Source organism: Mercurialis annua, linkage group LG3, assembly GCF_937616625.2.
Source record: "Mercurialis annua linkage group LG3, ddMerAnnu1.2, whole genome shotgun sequence".
NCBI classification, from domain to species: Eukaryota; Viridiplantae; Streptophyta; class Magnoliopsida; order Malpighiales; family Euphorbiaceae; genus Mercurialis; species Mercurialis annua.
In genome coordinates, this window is record NC_065572.1 from 59,941,848 (window position 1) to 59,962,615 (window position 20,768).

Below are 20,768 nucleotides of genomic sequence, written 5' to 3' on the forward strand. Positions count from 1 at the left end.
GTTTTTTTTTTTGTCAAATATATAGACACTGATTATTTGGGGGATTTTGGTTTCTATATTATTTAGGTGGTGTAAGTATTTAACTCCTTTTTTCACAAAGAATTGAGAAACTACAAATAAATAAAATAATCTTTTTGCAAGTCTCCTTTTTAATCAATAAAATAAAGTAAAATAAAATGTTTATTGTTAAGGTGTATTTTTATAAATAAATTTCATAAGTATTTACAGAAGTAATAAATTGATAACCGTAAAAGAGTAACACGCTACTATGAATTAAAAATAGTTCAACTACTGACACTGTACAGATTTATGGGGTCTCTAGCGTCATAATACACTTCCACAAAGCGGAGTAAACAGGAAATGTCAGTTCAGCTGCGTCTAAAATAGAGAAACCGAGTTTAAACGAGAGCGAAGAGGAATTGAATCGACATCTTAACATTGTCGCAACTTGCAAATATGATGAAACCACCAAGCGGAAAGTTTAAAATCCTAGCTCAATTATGAGCAGTCTTACTTTTTTTTAATAACATCGACATGTGATTGATGTATTCATGGCCTGTCTGGGTCTCCCCCATCAGCCACTGGAGCGCCTCAGCTGCTGCATCTTTTTCTGCACTCTTCTTGTTGGTACAAGGTGCCCCCATAATTTCCATTCCGTTGAACTCCACAGTAGACCGAAATTGGCTGTTCTTCAACTGCTTCGTCTTATAAGTTGGCGCAGTGTATCCGGCTCTGGTTATTAATGTTTGGAGCTTACCCTTAGAATTATCACCTCCAGGTCCACTATCAGTGCTTGAAACTAAAGCTGGTTGTGGTACCGTAACAGATACTGTCGAGGGCTTCAGGACCTGACGACCAAATACAAATCTACCATCACGTGGATCCTCGGAAATAAGTAGACGTATGGCGGAGAGGAGCTCATGATAAGACTTTATATCCATCTTGGGATTCAAAAGCTGTTCATTTTCACACCGAAAATTTAACAAATGAAGAAACTTTTAGATACCATTCTCAGCCAAAAACCAGCATACAAACAGCAAGAACAAAATGTGGGTTATTGCAGCATGATAGCTGTTGGCAGCATGATAGCTGTGGAATAGAATCTTTCGAAATAAAAAAATATATAAAGCACTAATGTAATAAAAAAAAGTAAATGATAACAGTATTATAATCACGTCAAATCAGGCAGAATTCCAAGGTTTCACTTACTTTAGTCTGAATCAGTTCATCAAGTTCTCTCCTCAAAGTTTGATACATTTCAGCTGTATCAGGTTTCATGAAAAATTCCAGATATCCTCCCAGCATCTTTAAATGCCCATCCTGCCAGAGCATCAAGCGACATTCCAGACAACTATCACTATAACCATGTACAGCAGAATATAAAGAAAAGGGCAGATAGAAGGATACTAACAGTTTCACCCTTGGAGACGCTTCCACCAAAAAGAAGCAAAACTGAATCAGATATGGCTGTTGAATCCCGAAGGAAAACAGCATTAACCTTTATCTTCTCATTGAAAACAAGCCATGGATAAGGACTTTTAGAATCTCGGGCATTGACTGAGTTCTAGAGGAAACAAAACCATTCGATTAAATCAAAATAAAAGATCATATGGAGAATTTAGTAGTCCTAAAAGGGAAATCCTTACAGGAGTCAGCAGTTAGAAAGGAAAGACTCACAGAGTAAAGAAGCACTTTTCCGTCTTCCATAGTTTTCAGTGAAAATGACTTCTCATTATGCTGCATTAAAAATTATATTAGAACTTAGATGCTCATTAAGATCATAGAGAAGGATGCTAATCATTTATTCAAACTACACTTTTTCCTTGTGTTTTTTTTCAGCAATTAAAATGTGAAAAATGCAAGTGTTGTAAATTAATTGTGTCAAATCACACTGATCAACAGCAAGAGAAAAAAACTAACCACAACAGAGGAAATTCCTGGATAGAGGCCATAGCAAATAACCGCTCGAATAAGAGGCTCGTCATGGCTCCATGCATTGCTGATGGCTGTGTTATTATCAACCAAGCCAGCATCCTTGAGCAAGGAGGAGAACTCCTTGCGAAGAGATTCAATAACTTTCATGGATTGTACTGAGAGAAAATTTTTCCAGCAGTAATCATACCCTGCAAAATTTCTTTCAGCTTCGTTCCAGCCCTCATATGCCCGGACAAGGGCTAGATGATCACTATAGTCATGGGAAAACTGAGATTTGGCAGCCTCTGCAAGCTGCATTTTAATGTAAATAATTTGATTAATATAGATTCGGCAAGCATTGGAACAAGTAGTCATGGAATAAGTGCAACATTAGAGATAAACTTGACCTATTGCACACTCAGAAAACCTTACACTATAATGGTTGGTTCCCAGTTTCAGACTCCATTGATGCGATTCGATAACTGGTAGCATTGCTTAAAGATTAAAACTCTAAGGATTGATAATATTTATTTCAAAACAAGTAGCCACTGAGGGTTTAATGGCCTAACTCGAAAACCAGCAGTATTGCCATATGGAATAATGTTTGATAACGGCACAATAAAGGAAGCAAAAGAAAACGAAGGAGAACATGAGATATAAAGAAACAGAAAGTAATTTGATAATGTACACTGTCCGTACACATATGATCCGTACAAGGTTGCAAGCTCAATTTATTTTTTGCGCACATAGAGTTCAGGAAGTTGAGAAGGGCCTCAAAAGATTTCTCCCCTCTTTTCTGTGGGACATGTACAAAGTATGTAGTATGCGTTGATGACTAGGAAATTCCATTTTGACCCCTCAATTCTCAGTAAGTGGCATATTGAGGGGGGAAATTAAGAAATTCAACTTCTTTTAAAAATATTTATCAAACTTGACCTTCAATAATGTTTAGATGGAGAGAGTTAATATATTTTAGAACATATTCTCCTAGAAGTTCATCAACAGGGATTAAGTAATACTTAAATCCAATCTATTTGGGAATCACTACAAGGATCTTTATCTCCATCCTACTCAAAGTTGGACATTTTTGATTCATCAAACAGATGATTTATGCCAATCTTTAACCTAAACTCAGGACTGGATATGTAGGAACCAACAAAAGTTATAATCTTTTATAGGTTGGAGTTGGATCAAATGCAAATTATCAAGAAATTAAACTTGCTCCTACAGAAGTTCACAAGAAGTGCCACTTTGCAGACACAAACACTTCTTCTTAATTGAGGCCAGACATGAATATCCACTAAGGATAAAATCTAGTCAATCGAAATAAATGGTAATTTCTTCTACATTAACCTTAACTAATGCATACAGGCAGATAACCATCATCTGGCAATGAAAATTGGAAGCTGACTTACATCCTTCTTGTCCATTGGTGTCAAGAAAGGATCTCTAACACTAAGACCAGCAACAACTGTTAAAATGGGGTCCAGACAATTGAAGACAGCACCTACTACTAGCATCTTTCCAAGTTTAGGCTCCATGGGAAACAAAGTCAAATATTTTCCTGTCAAGCAGTACATGATGTGGTTAAAATATTTCCAGGAACATGCTTGCATAAGTCAGAGCATCAAAAGAAATGTAAAATCAGCATCTAACCTACCTAAAACAGTTAAATTTTCATGTTGATCCAAGGCCCCAATCACTTTCAAGTATTCAATAGCATTTTGAACCTACAAAATAATTTACATAAAAAGTGAGAGGTCAGAAATGCTAAAAATATTGCATGAATGAAGTGAAATAAGTTCTCTAATAAAATATTAAAAAGGAATTTCAAATAAGCCACATAAATAAGGAAATAAGATACAAGAATTAAATTGAACCTACTGCCAGTAATTCAGGTGACTGCAAAGCCCTGGATAGAAATTCAGGAATACTTCCAAGTTTCAAACTTTTAATTTGCAGACAAAGAGATTGCAAAGGTGTCCTTAAGATTTCCGGCAATTGATACTCTGCAAAAGCATCATAAACACATCTGGGATAGATATGGTAACATTCTCCTGGTTGAACACGGCCAGCTCTTCCTCGCCTCTATATCATATGCAGTGAACAGAAAAGTAACATAGTCAATTAATGTGTACGATGGTCCTCGGACGAAACTGCATAAATACAAAAATTGAAGTACATAATAGAAACAGAAGATTCAATCCCCAAACGACTCGAATCCTACATCAAATCATTCCAACCGTTAACTCGTAAAGTGTACGATGACGAGAGTCATTTGGGAATCTTCCTTCAGCATACTTTCTGATTTTATTTAAGATCCATCAAATCACATCTTTTTGGCTCTTGGCTTATAAATTGAGAGGAGAGGGATGAGCAGGAAGAATTATACACGACCAGCAAATAAATTCATATCGGAAGACTAAAATTTCTATAGAAGTCAACATAGGAGTCAATTTGACAATTAATTTTAATTGTTTCAAACAAATTACTTGCTGATATGACCATAATATTCATAGCAGGCTTCGAAGAGAAATCTTGACCTAATAAATGAATGTCTGCATTTTTATTCGCTATTTATCCCACTTTAAAACACCAAAATATCCGTTTCTAGCTAGATAGTCAACAGTACTGATGCAGTACAGATACAATGTTGTTAAGAATGATAAACCCTATATTAATTAGACTACAAGCCCACTAACACATGTCAATGAGCTTTATTTTTTTTCAATTTATAAGACATCCAGCAAAATGAGAATCATAGAAGAAATATCAATCATTGACTGGATTAAAACAACCTTCTAAGCTATCAAAGCAGACAAACTAGACTCATTTTTCAAAGGTGGGTGGTGGTAGGCAAAAGCCCACACCTCAAAATTCACGAGTCAGCGATTGCTTCGACTTCATTAGTTCCACAAGGTAACAACTAAAAGCCTAACACTGCTAACTAATTTAGAGGTTGAATGTCAAGGCAAAGAAGACCTACTTGTTGAGCAGAAACTTTAGATATCCAGGAAGGAAGCAGACACGGAGTGTTGTTTAGTGCATCATATGAGGACTCCTTTGCCTTACCACAGTCAAGTACAAAAACAACGTCATTGATCGTGATACTTGTCTCAGCAATATTAGTAGCCAGCACTATTTTCCTCACACCATCTTTGGGCTCATCAAATATTAACCTCTGTAGGAAGCAGTTCAGATAAAAATTCTCAGAATTATTTAAAGTAAGAAAGAAAACGAAGAGAATGCTCTTTTTCACTTATTGTTATTTGCCATTAAGTAATAAAAAATAAAGCATTTAGGCAAGAAGGAAGTCAAACTGCAGCACCAATTTCCTTCTTGTTTAAAAGAACAAAAAAATATGTCGATATTTCTTAGTTTGCAGCAGATAAATATTATTTAGGACAAAAAATGTTGATAAATTATTGATTGATAGTAGGACAAGAGTAACAAATAACATAGAAATTGATGAGATTGACAACTAAATGATTACATATAAGCTTTAATGAATTCACCTGCTCTGAGCTAGCCATAGAACCATGGCAAGTGAGCAACAAGACTCGGCTAGGATCTCCTAAAATGGGATGAGCCTGGAGCTTGTCCTTCAGGGAATTTATATCATCCCAACCAGTCATAAAAACTAAAACAGCACCACGCATCGCATTCTCACAGATATTACATAAAAGATATTCAATTAAATTAAATCCAATGCAATCAGGATTCCAACAAGACAAAGATTCCTGAGTCTGAGGGTTATAATTCTTGAAATCAGCAGCCCTTAGTGCATCCTGGTTGCAAGTTTCCAAAATCAAAAGGAATTAGGAATAAATTAATATAATGCGAGAAGCAATACCATCTATAAGAACTTCAGATACCTCGACAGCAGAAGCAATTTGGCTTTTCCTCTTTCTCGGAGCTGGTTTACTTGTTCTCCAGACCTTTTCTTGACCATAGTCATCTATTTGATTGGACGGGGTTAATCTGTAGCCTGTCATTTCCAGGATATTTTCTAGAAAATAAGTCCTCACTGGATAGGTAAATCCCTGCCATGACGAGATTCGAGCCCTTGATTAGACCACACTTATCATATATCTGCATTTTGGTATAACTTCCAGCAGGAGTAAAGCAATCTGGACATTTACAAAAGCTATAGTTTTTACACTCTGCAACATATAGATGCCTTCCATAGATACGGTTTAACCAGCCATAATTTAACCAGAGAAAACATCCGACTCAACGGAAGTAGGAAATTAAGTCAGACCTATTGAATGCCAGGATGAAAGAGAGTACAAAGCCCCAGTCAGATGAAAACCAACTTAGAATTTTCTATACACACATCTCTTATTTTAACGTATGGAGAAAACTTATTCAAACTTATTCATCTTTATAGCTATAAGTTCGATTCATTGTGCACATGCGGTAGGAGAAAGGCAGAAAATCACAAATCTGAAGGAGAAATATTAATATCAACACGTTAAATTAATGTATAGTTAAGAATTCTACCAAATTGTTTCGGGAACCAAACCACAGGATTCAAACAGCATAACAAAGTCTATTCACTATGTCAAATGCTGGTAGTTAGAGGCAGAGAAACACAATTCCACGGGAATAATCTTCAGATCAGTACATACTGATTAATAAATTCTTAAGCGCTCTACCATATCTGTGCAAGGAATGGGCTCCACTACAACTTAAAAAAGCAATGGATGTTCCAGCATACCAACAGAATTTAAGCATAAACATTACATATGCATAAAATATTTCACCAAATTTAATCAACAAAACAATCATAGTTAACATTCAAAGCCCAAAAGGTATGTTTATGGAGTAGAGACATTAATTCTGATAAAGATAGAGTGGGAAGCAATCTATATTCAGTAATTATATTTAATTATAAGCTTATAGGAATGAAGAGATAAGCTAATATGAAAGCTACAATGAATGAAGAGATAAGCTAATATGAGATCTACTCTGAATGAAGAGATAAGCAGTGAGGAAAACATTAGAAAGATAAGTCACTTGAAATTTGAATCATAAACTATCATGAGCAAAGGACTCGTTCGAATAACAATCACCTGACCTATCCATTACAATTTAATTGAGGTCATTTTCATTTACATTGCAGCATTTTGACTTACTGGAATGTGAAGTGTTGGTGCTCCACCAAAATAGGAAGAAAAAAGCTCCGCATCGAGGGTGGCACTCATCAGAATCAGCCTAAGTTCGGGACGACGAGGGAGGAGATCCTTAAGGACAATAAGCAAAAAATCTAGAATAATATGATCCTTGAAAGAGTCAGATTTAATCATCCACGCATTTCTTTTAGATTACAAAGAAAATTTACTAACAAATGGAAGAAGTAAAATCTTGCATTCACAAATTTCTCAAAGAGTTTACCTTCATTCATTCCACGTTCATGAATCTCATCCACAAAAACATGAGTTATTCCCGTTAAGTTTCTATCAACAAGCAATCTTCTTAACAAAATGCCAGTGGTACAAAAGAGAAGGTGGGTATCTCTTCCTTTTACACCTTCAAGCCGAACTTTATATCCAACCTTTAAAAATTAGAAAAAACGAAATCATATTCAATATGCTTTCCTCATTTCAATTATAGAAAAGTTGTAATTTGGCAAAGTGTTGCCACAGTACTTGGGATAGAACTCACACATTCACCCAATTTCTCTCCCCTTTCGGAAGCAATTCTTTCAGAAACAGACATAGCAGATATTCGTCTTGGCTGCGTACATATAATATTGCAGAACGCTCCTCGGTCAGATTCTATCTCAGATTCTAATATGAACTGGGGAATTTGTGTGGTTTTACCACAACCAGTTTCCCCTGAGATAATAACCACCTGTCAAGTATGAAGTAGCATCACTATGAGAGCAACGAATGCCATATAGTATCAATGAGTTCAAAACTCATGAAGTCATCATGTTTAATATCTCCATTTCTCATAAGAAGAATAGGCACCATAAACAATTTAGCGTGGAGCAAAATAACATATTAAAGTTTAAAAACCTGATTCTGTGAAATGGCTGTTAATATTGCATCCTTCGCCTTATAAGCAGGGAGGTTTTCCCGAAATTCCAATATTTTTCTGCCATCTAGAGAATTCTGTTAATTTAAAAAAAAATATAAATCAAATTTGAGAAGAAAAAAAAACATAACTAATTCGCACCACAATAACTATATGTGAGTAGCAAAGAAAGGGGCGAGTCATTAAAAAGCTAAAAATAAGATCTTATCATTCGAAACGTGGACAACTATTATTTAGTCTTATGTAGTGTATGTATAATTACACACCAATTACAGCATGAACATGGCAACGCACTTCCCATGCGTGTTTTAACAATTGTACAAGTTAGAACCAATCAGCAATGCATTGAAGTGGCACATATAGGATATAATACATTCAAAAATTTATTACGTGTTGCATAAATTCCAAAGTAGGTTTTTGGTTTTTTTTCTGCAATTGACAACTACTACTACTTGGTAATGTCTCGAATTTTTCTAAATTTTAGAACTGTATCTTGTACTAAAAAGAATAGTATAACGGTACAGCATTTACAAATTAGAACTGGAAAGATAGCTTTCATACGCAATATTTTGTGCAAATTTTACTTTTCATATTCGGTTGTAGATGCCAGTAATGCTACTTTCTGGTGAGGTAAGAAAGCGTTCAATATAGAGATATGTTCTTGTAACAACAGAAAAAAGAAAAGTTCCATAAGTTCAAGGAAATTTGAACCTGCCAAGCATGTTGCTGATCACGCAGTTGCAAACTTCTCTGCCGTAGAATTTTTTCCATGACAATCTTACTGGATGCAGGAAGCTCTGGCAGCTCAAAAAGCGATTCATCAGCGGCATTACCGCCATTGCTGCTTGATCTAGAAAAAGAATCTGGAAAGTTTTCCTTAGTCTTGGACTTCTGGGAGAGGTATTCTCCAAGATGAGCATTAATTCTTGTTTGTAAACCAATAGGTATGTTCACCTGCCCATTTTTAACTGTTTGATTAAATGCTTATGACTAAAATTAAAGAAAGCTAATTAAGTTAGACATGCCAGACCAGAAACAAACAGAAAGTTATCCCACTTCCCAAGTCAGAAAGAGGCAATCTAAAAAAGATCAGGAAGGGAAATTCAAAAAAAAAAAGCAAATAATTGGAATGGATGCTTTAAGAGTGTCAAAGTGGAAAGGTTGAGGAATGGGAGATAATAATTTCTGGTGCGCAAAACGAGAAAAAAGAGGTATCTTTGTCTGTATTACTGGTGAAAGTTGCAAAGCAAGCCTTACTTTGCAGTACAAGTCAAATTAAATCACGCATTGGTTATTTAAGACAATACAACTAAGAGAAAATACCTCCCTCTGCGGCCGCTTATTATCCAAATCAAATCTGTAGTTCGGCAGTGGGATCTTACTAAAAACAACAGCTTTTTCGTATATATGGCTGCAACAATAATTGAAGTGAGAATACTAACTGAAACCGACAGCAAATTAAAGTATCTATCAAATGATACATGAGATACCTATATAAGCCCATTGTGCTTGCCAGAGCTGCTATTTGATCAAAATCATGTCGGTCCTTTTTCTCCCTTGAGATCAATTCTTTCTTCTTATCTCGCAAAAGCAAACTTAACTTTCGTTTCCACTCCTCAATGTTATCAGAAAGGATAGCACCCTGACAAACACAATTTAATTGTATAGTATACAATAACCACAAAAAGAGTACACTAAAATTGCAACTATATATATTCAAGAAGAATAGGACATGTAATGGATCCAAGGATTGCATTTGTTGCATAATACTACAGATTACAGTGTAAAAAATATCAAATTTAAGTCTACATGGTGAGTTGCAAGGACTCCAAGGAGTGTGTATCCATTTGGGAGAGAGAGAGCGAAAGAGGGAGCTGTATGAGTTCCAAAGGTATGTTGAGTAATGATTAATTTGGGATAACTAATGATGTAATATTGTAGATAAATTTTGATGGATCTCTGCAACCCCTTTTATGCATATAAAATATAAACATAACTAAATAGGCTGCTTTTTAAAAAGAAAAAACCATAGAATAACACCTTGCCTTGCCACTTCTCAACATTATTTCAATTTCATTTATGAATTCTATTGAAAATAATAAGTTAACTAATAAGTACTGAGAATATTAAATGTAATGATTTTATTCATGAAAGACGAATTTATTTCAAATAAAAGCTCAACTATGTTCTTTGGAATTATCAATATTATATCATTTAGCTACATTATACAAAATTTGTAATTGGAAGTGAATTACTAATCCAAAAAAATACAATACTTGTGACATTAGAATGTGCATCACACCCCTTCTCTACAAGAATTTGACCAGATTTCAGAACTATGCATAAAAGGAAGACTAATAGATACATGGGATCTCTTCTTATTTCCTTATAATGGCCCCTATACAATCAAAAAAAAGAATGAACTAGGCACTTGCATATAAATATGAAACTGAGAGAGTATTTTCAATCCACTCTCTTTTAACTCCTCTGGCACCCAACCTCTGTACTAACATGTGTGCTTGTGTATAAAAACTCCCAGCTAACTGATAGTGTAAATTTCTCAAAATTAATCTTGCAAAATGGATCGTTCCCTTCCCCAGTTCTAGCACCAGCTAGTAGCAAATATTACATATCATTTTGGCTCCTAATGTCCTATTCAAATTGCACTCTGATGTCTCTTGCCATTTGACTGCTTTAATGTCAATGCAATATCTTAGTAATCAATACTAAGATATCCTAAACTTCTATATCAATGGCACCAAACTCTTACAACTATGTGAGCTCCTACAGTTCAATATTAATAATCAAGAACCTATGAATTCCACCCTTGGATAATGCAAAGCAAAGTACAAATACAAAACATAAGGAAATAGTAGGCCAGCCCTTGACCATCTAAAATAATAAATTCCATTGTTGGGAAAAAGAATGTGATAAAATTGTAAAAAATCTCCAATTTTATGAAATCAATAAACACTACTTAACTAAGCATAGACAATCATTAAACCAATTTACAAGAATTAGTTAACCGTCAGTAAAACCATACTCAAACATTGCATTACCAGCAGTACATGCAACCAATTCCTATAAAAAGAGAAGCCTTACATACTGAATCCTAAGATTAAAAATTTATTACTAAATTAGTTATTTAAGCTCCACTAAAGCTTTTGCTACTAAAAACAACCCTGTCAGGAATATTAAGCAGAAAATGAAACAACTAACGAGCTATAGCTCAAATGACATAAACGTTGGGCAGGATTCTCCTAATCTTGTTCTATTCCTCCCACAGGCGCTCCCCTTCCCAACTATCAAAAATTAAAAAATAAAATGAAACAACCATTAGGACAGGCTGCACGATGGTACAATTACTGGCACCATTATTGGCATTTGATAAGATTGTAAATGTATAAGAAATCTCAGTACACATCAAGGTTTAATCCATAACTTGCCCTAAAAAAAGCAACCAAGGACTCCACTCTTCATCAAATCTTTGGCAAGTCTAGATTCATCTCAAAACATTACTTCATAGCTCCAAAAGCTAAAATCATACTACTTCGTCCTAGAAAACAGAAATTTTTCAAACACTGTAATTATCAAAGGAAAATTATACAACACAATTGTTGTGTCATGGCATTTGGCAGCATATTTCATGATAATAATAAAAAAGTACTAATTAAAGATTACCTGGCAACCGTTGCATAAGATAAACGCTCATTATCAAAATAAGTAAGACAGATTAAAAGTCAACTAAAATCATTTCCAGTATACGAATTTACTCACAGGTATAACAGTAGACGATTCCATTTCGCGATTAATTCCTTCCTCATAGACTCCATCATCATAAGCTGAAATAAACTTATAATTATTGCCATTACTATCATCACTCCCACCGTTGTTCTTCTGCTGTAAATAAGGTAAATGGTAGCTATTTTTATGATTTAAATTCAACACAGCACTTTGATAATAATGAGGATTACGATTCTCAACAACTTTTTTAGACTCGCTATAGCTCGGTGTAGTAATGCCGGAGCGGGGCCGTTGATGTGGCGGAACATAAACGGCGCCGTAAGAAGAAGGCGGCCGGTCCTTCATTAGTGAGGGTTTTAGGGTTTTGGAGTGCGCTGTATTAAGGAGAGGAACTTGCCGAGAAGAACAGAGCATGCGAGACCTGTAAAACGCCGGCGTTTCACCGGAACTGTTTCGATTGTTTACTGGTTGCAGCTTTTTGAGTATTTATTTATTTTTATTTTATTAACTGAGTAACAGAAACGAGTGCGTGCTTCTTTCTGGTGACGGACGGTAGATAGTACTGGATAGTGTTGAAAACACGCGCTTGTGTGGCACGTGGAATATAAAGAGATTTTGTATGTTTTAAAAGTGGGTCCATACAGCAAATTGGAACTACTGAGGTGCGTACAAATATACCTAACTCGTATTGATACGAGGGCGTATAGATAAAAAGATAAAAGCCGGTGCAAAATTAATGGTTTTGCTAATTTATTTGAGTTACTATGTTAATTACTGGAGTCTGGAAACAAATTGGTTACAAGTTTTATCAATGATCATAAAATATCTCAATTATTTAATAGTCAGTATCTACTATAATATAAAGGAATAACGGTCAAATATTGCCCCTAACGTTTGGATTAGGATCATTTATATATTTTATGGTTCGGAAAGGTGTAAATATACTCCTAACGTTTTTAAATTGACTCATTTGGATCCTTACACGTAAGGGGCATAAATGACCATTTTTTGAAAAATGATAGTAGGCTAAATGAGCCTATTAAAAAATATAAGAGGCTTATTGCATATTTACAATATATGAGGACATAAATGATTTTGAGTCAAACATTTTAGACACATATGGCCTTTTTCTCTAAGGGTGCGTTTGGATAAGGGTGGGTTTGAATTTGGATTTGGATTTGAGCCAAATCCTTTGTTTGGATTGTACAATTTGTTGAATTTGGATTTGAGTCAAATTCAAGTTAATTTTAACACATACAAAATTGAGGATTTGAAATAACTCCTAAACCTATGGATTTCAAATAGTTACATTATCTTTATTATTATAAAAATTAACCGATTGAATTAATTCAGTCGAAAATCGACTATAACCCGATTCGAATAGAGAAAAAAATGAAAATTTTATCCGGTCAATATTTGTTCGAAATTTTTTTTTCGAAAAAAAAATTCTAGGAAAAGAGCATGTTTCTCTTTTTCTGAGATATCCACTGTCGCTGTCCGACGGCAATTTTTTCCTGAATTTTTTCTGAATGATTCGGTTCCTCCTCTTTCGAGAAACTTGCGGGCGCCGTCCGACATAAATCCTTCTGGATTTTATTTTCCGATATTTTCCGGAGTTTTTTTTGTTTTTTTTTTCGGAATTTTTTCGGAATTTATTTTCTAAAAGATTAGGTTCCTCCTCTTCCGAGGTAACAGAAGAAAAAAGAAATTATGAGTGATTTAATAATTTTATTCAACGTTAAGATTCAATGTTACAGTGAGCTTTCGTTTAAATAGAAAGCATAAATAACTAACTCAATCAATAGCTAACTGACTCAAGCTATCTATTCTGAATTTCAAATACTCTCTAATAAGTTGTTGTTATTTCAGCTGATCACATCTCCTTAGATAACCAATTGATTGGAACTAGTAAACCTTAGAAGTCCTGTATTACTCAAACACTCTCCATCCATAGCAGCATACGGTTTTATTGTTTTGAATGAGGATAAGCTTCCTTATCACTCCAAGATGCTTCCTTATCACTCCAAGATTGTTGGTTTTCTTTATTTTTATCCTCATAACAATATTTACTGTTGCTGAGCTGTGAGGGCTGGCTAATACCCTCCCGCAAACTGTGCCGAGGCTCGAGGCAGAGTTTGGTGCAGAAGTAATGTAGAGCAGCTCTGGACATTGGCTTAGTGAATAAATCAGCGAGCTGGTCATTGGTGGAGACATGCCGAGTAACAAGGAGACCAAGGGCAACCCGTTCGCGCACAAAATGATAATCCAATTCGATGTGTTTGCTTCGAGCATGAAATACTGGATTAACGGTCATATAGAGAGCACTGAGATTATCACAATAGATTGTTGGAGGACGACGTAATGGAATACGCAGATCTTTGAGAATGTATGTTAACCAAGTCAATTCAGCCGCAGTGTTGGCCATTGCACGATATTCAGCTTCAGTGCTAGAGCGAGAGACTGTATGTTGCTTTTTGGCGCACCACGATATAATATTCTTTCCGAGAAAAATGCAGTATCCTGTTGTAGAACGTCTTGTAGTCGAACAACCAGCCCAATCTGCATCTGAAAAAGCACATAGATCAAGTGAGGTATTTGCAGTGAAATGTAAACCAAAGTGAATTGTACCCTTAACATAACGAAGTAAGCGTCGAACCATTTTTAAATGAGTTGTTGTGGGAGAATGCATGAACTGGGATAAATAGTTTACACTAAAGGACAAATCAGGTCTAGTAAGGGTTAAGTACTGCAAAGCACCTACTATTCCTCTATAATAGCTAGGATTATCTAAGAATTCAGCTTGAACCGGCTGTGTAAATTTTGACTCCATAGGGGTACTCATAGGTTTACAATCCACCATATTTGTTTTCTCAAGTATTGTAAGAGCATAATGAGTCTGTGATAAATGAAGACCACTAGATACTTGTGAAATTTCTATCCCAAGAAAATGATGAACATGCCCCAAATCTTTCATGGAAAATTCATTGCTAAGAATACGAATGAAAGAATTAACCATATGTAAGGTTGACCCTGTTAGCAACATATCATCTACGTAAAGAAGTAAAATGAGAGAACCATGATCAGAGTGAAAAATGAATAACGAAGGATCAGCCAAACTACAAAAGAAACCAAATTTAAGAAGAAAGGCACTAAATCGATCAAACCAGGCGCGAGGTGCTTGTTTTAACCCGTAAAGAGCTCGTTGTAGCTTACACACATGCGTCGGACATTGCGCATCAGCCATGCCTGGCGGCTGTTCCATATATAGATCTTCTGAAATTAAGCCATGTAGAAAGGCATTCTTGACGTCAAGCTGTCGTATATGCCATTTTTGAACCAAAGCAATAGTCAAAATTATGCGAATTGTTCCAGGTCTAACAACCGGAGAGAACGTCTCAGTATAATCTATTCCATCAATTTGATGGTAGCCTTTTGCCACCAAGCGGGCTTTAAGACGGTCTAAGGAACCGTCAGGTTTGAGTTTTGTCTTGAATACCCATTTTGATCCTATAACGTGCATTCCTTGAGTGCGAGGGACAAGACGCCAAGTCTGATTAGAGTGTAAAGCTGCTAGTTCTTCATCCATAGCAGCCTTCCAACCGGGGTGCGCTAAGGCTGTTTTGATGGTGTTTGGCTCCCGGGGAATGGAGAAAGTAACGGCAGACAAAGCATACTTACGATTTGGTTTAAACACTCCATGTTGAGAACGAGTAACCACAGGGCCTGATTTTTGTATAGAGCTGCTCGCTATAGTTTCAGTAATGGGCAGTAAAGACACATCATCTCTACTTGTGGTGTTGTCAAGTGAGGAGGTAGAATGCAGGTCATCAATTGACGATGGTGATGAAGGGGTACCCTGTTGAGATATGCTGTTGAAGGGTACGAAAAACCGTGACTCGGCAGGCATCTCGATTTCACTTGATGATGGCTGTACAGAAATTGCAGTTGGCAATGGACTTGAACATGGAGGTTCAGAATTCAGATCTGATGTGCCTGCAGAAATATCAATGTTAGTTGTAGGTGGTAGCCATGAATCAAAAATATCAACAACATGCTTTGGAACAGGAACATGAGAATTAATAGTTTGTATTTTGTAAGGGAACAATGTTTCATCAAAGAGTACATGGCGCGAAACAAAAATTCTTTTGGATGATGGGTGATAACATTTATACCCTTTATGCTTATCGCTGTAACCAATAAAAACACAGGGAACTGTTTTAGGATCAAACTTGTGACGTCTAGTATCCCACGTATACGGAAAGCATTTTGACCCAAAAACTCGAAGTGAAGAGTAAACTGGATGGCTTCCATACAAGTTATAATATGGAGTTTCATTATTCAGAGAAGAAGAAGGCAATCGGTTAATAAGATAAACTGCTGTCATAAATGCTTCAACCCATAAGAACAAAGGAGCACCACAGTGAAAAAGCATTGTCATACCTAATTCTCTTATTATGCGGTGACGTCGTTCAACCATACCTGTTTGTTCCGGAGTATAGGGGCAAGAAATTTGATGTTTGATACCTGTTGCAAGAAAATGAGATGATAATTTGGAGTTTAAAAATTCTCCTCCTCCATCAGAGTGAAAAACTTTGATTTGCTTGTTGAATTGTCGGTAGACATATTGTTCGAACGCTAAAAAAACATTAAAAAAATCAGATTTATTATGCAAAGGAATGATCCATGTATATTTAGAAAAATCATCAACTAAACAAGCATAATAGCGAAATTTTCCAATAGATAAAACAGGGGCAGGACCCCACAAATCACAATGTATTTTATCAAAAATAGAAGTACTTGATTGTTCAGAACTAGTAAATGGTAATTTACTAAGTTTTCCTAGCTGACAACTATCACATAGATGATGTGATTTTGTAGTTCCTAAAACATTAATTAAACCCTTATTTTTAAGTAAATGTAAAGCAGATGCTTGAGGATGTCCTAAACGTTGATGCCACACTTCAGTTGTGCCGGATTGCTGCCTGCAAGAGAAATATAATTCCGGCGTATTGGAGAGTACATAAAGATCACCCTTACGACTCCCTCTTATCATTGGCTGCCCTGTTGTTCGTTCCTTTACACAAAAATCAACATCAGAAAATTCACAATTTACAGGAAACTCTTTGGTTAATTGACTAACAGAAAGTAAATTTTTTGTAAGTTCAGGAACGAGTAAAACATCATGAAGCGGTAGAGTGGTATTTTTTTGCTTTATAAATGTATCGCCTTTACCAAGAATTTTTAAGGGATAGCCATCCCCTATAAGAACAGAATCTGAGCCTTGGTAAGGACGTATATTTTTTAACATATTCGACTTACCTGTCATGTGGTTTGATGCACCGGTGTCTGATGTCCATTCAGTGTCTGGAATGGTATTATCCAATGTAAGTGCTGCCAGGGCTTGTGGAATGTCTTCATGTTTCGTAGTGTTCTTTGGCATCCACCAACAAATCTTTGCAATATGTCCTGCAGTACCACAATACTGGCAGCGTTCTTCACGATACATGTCCCGCTCTTGTGGAGTCATGCGACGTTCTCCTGGTGGTGGAGGGCGAAGTTTGGTGTTGGAGAAGGAGTTGTTTGTGTTGCTTTTGCTGAAATTTCTGGATTGTTGTGCTTGGAATCCTCTTCCAGCTGAGGTAAAGGTTGACGCACCTCGATATTTTGAGGTGTTTTGCTGCTGCCCGTAAAATGCTAATTGTTGGGTTACTTGTCGAGATGTGACATCTGTATGACCAGAAAACCAATTGCGTCGCTGATCGAAACTTTGTAACTGTGACACCAGTTCTGAGTAAGTGGGTCTTGGTGGCTTTAACATGGATGTGGTGAATGGTTCATATTGGGGTCCAAGACTTGTGAGTAAACAAAAGACTTTCTCTTTGTCCGGAATTGGTTTGCCGATTGCTGTAAGGCTGTCACATAAGCCTTTGAACGTACGGATGTGCTCTGCAACAGTCTTGTCATCATCTTTGCGAAAATAGGTAATCTGTTGTCGGAGAGTGAATTCTCTTTCTTGTGAATCTTGTGCGTATTCATTCTTGAGGGCCTCCCATACTAAATGTGCAGTATCGAGGCCTACGACAAGTCCAAGAGATTCTTCGGATAAGGTACCAATGATCCAACCGCGAAGAAGTCTGTCAGATTTGCGCCAGGCAATAAAAGCATCGGTTAGAGTTTGTGGTTCTGTGTTTGCGTTATATTTGGTGGGTGCTTGGTCTTCATTGGTAAGGTGACCGACGAGGTCTTGGCTTTCAGAAAGGGCTAAAACTTGTTCTCGCCATAATGGATAATTGGTGGAGTTGAGTCGGAGAGTGATGAAGTTGCCGACATTGAGGGAAAGAGATGATTGTGAGCTGTTTGTAGCAAGTGTTGTAGACATGATTGGTTGAGAAAAAAAAAACACGGTGCTCTCAACCTGCTTTGATACCAAGAAGAAAAAAGAAATTATGAGTGATTTAATAATTTTATTCAACGTTAAGATTCAATGTTACAGTGAGCTTTCGTTTAAATAGAAAGCATAAATAACTAACTCAATCAATAGCTAACTGACTCAAGCTATCTATTCTGAATTTCAAATACTCTCTAATAAGTTGTTGTTATTTCAGCTGATCACATCTCCTTAGATAACCAATTGATTGGAACTAGTAAACCTTAGAAGTCCTGTATTACTCAAACACTCTCCATCCATAGCAGCATACGGTTTTATTGTTTTGAATGAGGATAAGCTTCCTTATCACTCCAAGATGCTTCCTTATCACTCCAAGATTGTTGGTTTTCTTTATTTTTATCCTCATAACAATATTTACTGTTGCTGAGCTGTGAGGGCTGGCTAATAGTAACCGCTGCCGGCGTTTGACGGAAGTTTTTTTCTGACAATTTTTTTCCGATTTTTTTAATCTACATATTTTTTTCGCAGGATCAGACTCCTCCTCTTCCGAGGTACCCGCTGTCGGCGTTCGACCGAAATTTTTTTTTCGACAATTTTTTTTCGAATTTCTTTTAATCCTGAGATATTTTTTAAAAATTAATTTCCAAATTTTTTTTCGGAAGGATTAGGTTCCTCCTCTTTCGAGGTAACCGTTGTCGGCGTTTGACGGAAATTTTTTTCCGCCGATTTTTTTTCGATTTTTTTAATCCACATATTTTTTCCGAAATTTTTTCCGGAGCATCAAACTCCTCCTCTTCTGAGGTACCCGCTGTCGGCGTTCGACCGATTTTTTTTGTAGAAGTAATAGTGTTACTTAAAAAATGTAACTACATGCCGGTAATTTTACCCTTTATTAATCCAAAAAAAATCAGATCTTGTCTTATGTCATTTTTTTAGCTATCTTTTCCCTAGCTAATTACACTTCTTATTTCCCTTTTTTGTCAATCGTATTCTCACTTCTGTTCTTTCCATTTAATTTGTTCCAGTTTCGTTTTCTTTTGTATCATTTTTACCGTTAATATTGTATGAGCACCACCGTTGTCCATGTTAAAATTTGTGTTAAATTTTAAAATAAAATTAAAAAATGTCTTATTTGTACTTGAGTGAGAACACCACTTGTATGTGTATGTAAGAGTAGAAATCCCACATTGATAAGTGATAAATCGCTGCCGCCTAATCCGGTCAACCGAGCCTGAGAAGATAAGAAAAAAAGTCAGCCGAAATACCAGTGGGGAACGACGACAAATTGCTCCGACGGTCTAGTCAAAATTTGTAAAAAGGAAAGGAAGAAGAAAAAAGAGAGTGTAGAGTAAGAAAAAGAATTACCTCAGGGTTTGTACATATGGTGGCTTATATAGGTTCACCCAATACAAACCTACCTCAGTGGATTTATTTCTCTTCTCTTGGTCCCCACATAATCGGTTAGCTGAGGCAGCAGCTCCTCATTGTGTCTCGTTTATCGAGCAAAATACGTGATGCGGGGAACCTTCTGTGTGTCAGATTCTGTTAGTGATTTCAGAGAGTTTGTTGGTAGATAATGTACATCGGTCTGGATGTATACCGAGCTAGGTTGTTTATTTCAGTTGCCACATCGGCCGCGTTTCGTACCGAGATACAGTTTCTTTTAGCTCGTCCCTTTGTGAAGTCGTCAGGTTGGTGGGTTGCTCAGAGAAGGTATCTCGGTCCGGATCCCCTGATTGCCTGACCTGGTGAGGTCTTGTGCTGGTGAGGCTGCTTTGCTACCTTTACGTTACTAGCCATGTTATCAATAAGGAATTAGTATTCATTGGGTTTATATGAAAGAATTCAACTTTTTGTTTGGGCTCAAGGGGTACTAGTTTTGTGAGTAAGGTAGGACTTAAATCCTTCTTATTTACCATGTGTGCGTCGTCTGTCGGCTAGCTGGTCTAGTTGGCTCGGTTCAGAGATTTATTATATATTTTATCTATATAGATGTAATGTTTAGATTTTGTCAAATTGGATTATTTAATTTGCGCCACCTGCTTTATTTCGTTTTTTGAAAATATAATAGTTAATAACATTATTTTTGGATACGTTTTATTAACATTATACGAATATATTTTTATTACCATTAATGATATTATTTTCTATATCAAACATTATGTCTTCTTCGTTGAGACGACTGCAAAAATACAAACATTACATTGCAATTTCAAAAACGTCGTTCTGAATTCTCTTTCAGAATAAAACCTGTGACTTCCTTAAGGATTATTGGGGGAGTAATTCGAACGTTCCAACACAATGAAGTGTACGTCGTACATCAAAGAGTGGTTGTTTTATCCTATGTACGACGTGCTTGATAGACTGGGCAAAGCCGCAAAACGTCTTAAATAGAGCGACTTAGTCCATAAACTGTTATTCATTCTGTAATTCATTCCAATTTTCCATAAACTGTTTACACAAATTATTCAATCATTTTGTTAATTGATAGTTCCAACAGTCCATCACAATCAGGTGTTATTATAATCTTGCTTTTATTTTTTTAACTAAGAAGTATTTTTAGTGGTTTTTTATTATAATTGGAAAATTTGTGCTTGCTTAAAAAACTTTGGAAGCTGAGCTTTTTAAAGAACTTGAAATTAAGTATCAATTTTTTTATCTAATCTAATGTGTTTTATTA

General features: G+C 36.0%; 1 protein-coding gene across 2 annotated transcripts; it reads right to left on the bottom strand.

Annotated features, from left to right (window-relative positions):
- Window positions 1-221: 221 nt before the first annotated feature.
- Window positions 222-12,243, bottom strand: LOC126671231 (DExH-box ATP-dependent RNA helicase DExH5, mitochondrial). Of its 2 annotated transcripts, XM_050364981.2 has the most exons (19): window positions 11,734-12,241; window positions 9,447-9,598; window positions 9,280-9,367; window positions 8,668-8,910; window positions 7,938-8,033; window positions 7,582-7,770; window positions 7,312-7,471; window positions 7,053-7,183; window positions 5,790-5,957; window positions 5,430-5,702; window positions 4,901-5,095; window positions 3,799-4,002; window positions 3,575-3,644; window positions 3,330-3,478; window positions 1,921-2,226; window positions 1,678-1,737; window positions 1,412-1,564; window positions 1,210-1,320; window positions 222-956 (listed from the first exon to the last, which is right to left on the bottom strand). In XM_050364981.2, the coding sequence occupies exons 1-19, from the start codon at window positions 12,112-12,114 to the stop codon at window positions 495-497; spliced, it is 3,591 nt and encodes a 1,196-aa protein (XP_050220938.1). In that variant the 5' UTR covers window positions 12,115-12,241; the 3' UTR covers window positions 222-494. The 2 variants fall into 2 exon arrangements, with proteins under 2 accessions (XP_050220938.1, XP_055961196.1); XM_056105221.1 differs by lacking the exons at window positions 222-956; window positions 1,210-1,320 and having other exon boundaries at window positions 1,485-1,564; window positions 1,647-1,737; window positions 11,734-12,243.
- Window positions 12,244-20,768: the final 8,525 nt, after the last annotated feature.

Coding starts and splice junctions, on each gene's coding strand:
- LOC126671231 (XM_050364981.2), bottom strand. CDS start 12,114: ATGCTCTGTTCTTCTCGGCAAGTTCCTCTCCTTAATACAGCGCACTCC. Junction 9,368..9,446: donor AGCACAATGGGCTTATATAG/GTATCTCATGTA, acceptor TTATTGTTGCAG/CCATATATACGAAAAAGCTG. Junction 1,565..1,677: donor GAAAAGTGCTTCTTTACTCT/GTGAGTCTTTCC, acceptor TGTTTCCTCTAG/AACTCAGTCAATGCCCGAGA.